Raw genomic sequence first — 4084 nt, 5'->3', positions numbered from 1 at the left:
GCAAAACGCGAAATAATTTCGCGTTTTGCATATCACATGAAAAACACCTCACGTGTATTACGCGAAATTCACTGCTAAAATGCGTTTTTCGCGAAGTGAAATGTGAAATGTGTTTTTCACTAGTGTTTTTCACATCACGGGTGAAACTCCAATATATTGGAGTTTCACAACCCGTTTTACGTGAAGTGGTGAAAAACGCGATATTCGCGGTGATATGCAGTAGTTGTGAAATATGTTTTCCTCTAGTGTTTTTCATATCACTAGGGTAAAGAAGCTTCAACAAATTTTAAGAGACCATTTTGAGTATATTATTAATAATAGATATTGTAAATTGATAAGCGTAGGATCCTGATGGTAGGTATAAGGCGTATATCCTATACAAGCTACTGCAAAATAAGGAGAATGCAAAGGAGGTAGTAGTAGACTGATAACGAAGATGAAATGAAGGTGTGGTATGGCGTCAGGCTGCTACTATACCAGAAGTGAGAGAATTTATTGAAAATGGAGGAAAATATGTCCCGTACGAAAGCATCAACCCGTTGAAAGCGAAAATGTATAGTAATATCGTACATATTGTCGCAGGCGGAAAAGCGCCGATTCGCGAGCCTGATTTCAGGTTGCGAAACGCATGATACTCTGTTGAAGTGTGCAAGACTTGTTAATCAGGCAGTTAAGGATACTGGAAAGTAGTAGTAGTAGTAGTAGTAGTAGTAGTAGTAGTAGTAGTAGTAGTATTCGCGTAAAACAGGTCGTGAAACTGTTTTGTATAATTTGATATGGCTCTATAGTATAATATTATCGAGAAATTTATGTGATCGCTTTCCGCAGTTGAACAGCAATTCGGGTAGAAGTGAAATAGAGAAAGCAATGAGAATTTCGTCGGATATTTTCATATTATCAGCGAATATGTGCATATTTTTTCCACAGTAGAAAATACTTAAAATTGGATTTCCACTCGTGATGTGAAGAACATATTTTACATTTCACTTGGCGAAAAACGCATGTGAGCAGTGAATAACGCGTAAAACACGTGGGGGAATTTTGTGGGACAGATTTGTTGTCAGGTCAGAATTGATGGTTAAGTTACCACGCAAACAAATACGAGAATCTCCCACTTTAGAACGGAAACTGGACTATCGCACTTTTGAGGTTATCACTTCTGGTAATACAGCGGAGTTAAAATAGGGTAGAAATAGGGTGAAAAAATGGTAAAAATATGGTGAAAATATGGTAAAAATAGGATAAAGATATGGTAAAGATTTGGTAAAAATAGGGTAAAAATATGGTAAAAATATGGTAAAAACATGGTAAAAATATGGTAAAAATATGGCAAAAATATGGTAAAAATATGGTAAAAATATGGTAACAACATGGTAAAAAATATGGTAAAAATAGGGTAGAAATAGGGTAAAAATATGGTAAAAATATGGTTAAAACGTGGTAAACATATGGTAAAAATATGGTAAAAATATGGTAGAAATATGTAAATGCATAATACATCACTACCCCCATAATACACACTTGATAATGCAGTGCGGCGGTCGGCGCAGTAGATTCAACAGAAGCGAAATTGCATTTAATCATTATAGTGCGATAGAATATATACAACCCCCTCACATTGTCTTAGTTGTGCGCGATTCAAAAAGTAAGTTTACTTGTACCGTTATTAGGAGTATGACCTTATAATGGAGTTTTTTCACAACCCGTTTTTCGCGAAGTGAAATGTGAAATGTGTTTTTCACATCACTAGGGTGAAACTCCATTAAAGAATTATATATGTTAACATAATATATAAATATTTTATTGAGTATATACTTATAAATAATATATAGGATAACGTATATATTTTAATATTTTAATACTATTATTGTGTACTATTACTATTATAAATCTACTATTTATCTTTACTAATATAAATCTGTACTATTTATACTGTGTAATATTGTAATAGTTAGTATTACTATTATAATATTGTGCGCTATCCAAAAAGTAAGTTTTACTCTATATTTAACACTCATATTTCGGTACTGGACCCCCAGGCATGTTAGTTATACGATGCTAACGTCTCGTGACTCGATTATCTTCCACCGTTGCGCCCATTTTACAAGGCCGCATAATCTTAGCAAGAATTTGAAGCACCTCGATGTTGTTGGATATGCATAACTACATGTATGCCAGATTGGTCATTTTAGGAACGGCTTCTTATGCGGCGATTAGAACTTTGTTTATGATAAGGAGTTTGAAAATACGCAATTTGGAGATGTTCTTTGGCACTGCGGTGAGTTGTTGTTGTTGTTGTTATTGTTGTTATTGTTGTTGTTGTTGTTGCCATTGTTGTTGTCATTGTTGTTGTTGTATATGTTGTTGTTGTTGTATATGTTGTTGTTGTTGTATATGTTGTTGTTGTTGTTGTTGTTGTTGTTGTTGTTATTGTTGTTGTTGTTGTTGTTGTTGTTGTTGTTGTTGTTGTTGTTGTTGTTGTTGTTGTTGTTGTTGTTGTTGTTGTTGTCATTGTTGTTGTTGTTGTTACTGTCGTTGCTGTTGTTATTGTTGTTATTGTTATTGTTACTGTTGTTATTGTTGTTGTGGTATTATTATTGGAGTTTCACAACCCGTTTTACGTGAAGTGGCGTCGTAATACTCGGTGGAAAACGCGATATTCGCGGTGATATGCAGTAGTCGTGAAATATGTTTTTCATATCACTAGAGTGAAACTCCATTACTATTATTATCATACCATCAATCGCGTAAATCATGTTGTTAGTTACGCGCAATAAGAGGAATATGGATGGCCGAGTTGCTGCACAGGTTGGAAGAACACATAATACAAATGTGAGAATCGGTGGAGTTTCACGACAACCCGTTTAACGTGAAGTGGCGTAAATATGTTTTTCCGCGACCGCCGATAACACAATTGTTTTCCGCCAAGTGAAATATATTTTTCATATCACTAGGGTGAAATTTATTAAATATTTTTGGATTTTATACATATAAAATAATATTATTAAAATTTCACGATGACCCGTTTAACGTGAAGTGGCGTAAATATGTTTTTTCCGCGACCGCCGATAACACAATTGTTTCCCGCAAAGTGAATTGGGAAATATATTTTTCATATCACTAGGGAGAAGGAACTCCAGTGTGTTTGATCTTAAAATTAGGTATTGGTATTATCACGACCCGACAGCGATGCTGGCGACCTCAGCGGTGATGTGCGCTTTTCACTCGGTTGCGTATGCGTGGATTTTCCGAAATAATCCTTTCTGCGTAGTGCCATTTATTTGGCTACGACTGGTTAATGATTCGACAGATGATGGGTATCGATTTTTCTGAGGTGTTTGTGCATGCGTGCTGGACAAGTTTCTGAACTGATGCTGCTGCTGAGTTGTTGAATTGTTGAATTGTTGTTGTTGTTGTTGTATATGTTGTTGTTGTTGTATATGTTGTTGTTGTTGTTGTATATGTTGTTGTTGTTGTTGTTGTTGTTGTTGTTGTTGTTGTTGTTGTTGTATATGTTGTTGTTGTTGTATATGTTGTTGTTGTTGTTGTATATGTTGTTGTTGTTGTTGTTGTATATGTTGTTGTTGTTATTGTTGTCGTTGTTGTTGTATATGTTGTTGTATATGTTGTTGTTGTTGTTGTTGTTGTTATTGTTGTTGTTGTATATGTTGTTGTTGTTGTATATGTTGTTGTTGTTGTTGTTGTTGTTGTTGTTGTTGTTGTATATGTTGTTGTTGTTGTTGTATATGTTGTTGTTGTTGTATATGTTGTTGTTGTTGTTGTTGTTGTTGTTGTTGTTATTGTTGTTGTTGTTGTTGTTGTTGTTGTTGTTGTTGTTGTTGTATATGTTGTTGTTGTTGTATATGTTGTTGTTGTTGTATATGTTGTTGTTGTTGTATATGTTGTTGTTGTTGTTGTATATGTTGTTGTTGTTGTTGTTGTTGTTGTTGTTGTTGTTGCGAAGTCGTTTTTAACCAGAATAAGCGTTGGAAAAAATATAATTAAAAATTAATTTCGCATTTTCTCGAGTGCATAAGATACTGTAGGGTGCTTACTATCATTATCTGTGATTCCAATACGATTT

General features: G+C 34.4%; 1 protein-coding gene across 1 annotated transcript; it reads left to right on the top strand.

Moving 5' to 3' along the window:
* Positions 1 to 358: 358 nt before the first annotated feature.
* Pmar_PMAR028893 (hypothetical protein) lies at positions 359 to 2278 on the top strand (the record flags this gene model as incomplete). The annotated part of the gene is made up of 5 exons (XM_002785177.1): positions 359 to 413; positions 465 to 482; positions 583 to 686; positions 1065 to 1162; positions 2193 to 2278. Coding segments are annotated over 5 exons (361 nt in total), but the record flags the coding sequence as incomplete, so codon positions are not given.
* Positions 2279 to 4084: the final 1806 nt, after the last annotated feature.

This window comes from Perkinsus marinus, assembly GCF_000006405.1.
Source record: "Perkinsus marinus ATCC 50983 genomic scaffold scf_1104296933602, whole genome shotgun sequence".
Taxonomy (NCBI): Eukaryota; Perkinsozoa; order Perkinsida; family Perkinsidae; genus Perkinsus; species Perkinsus marinus.
This window is presented reverse-complemented; position numbering and strand designations above follow the sequence as displayed.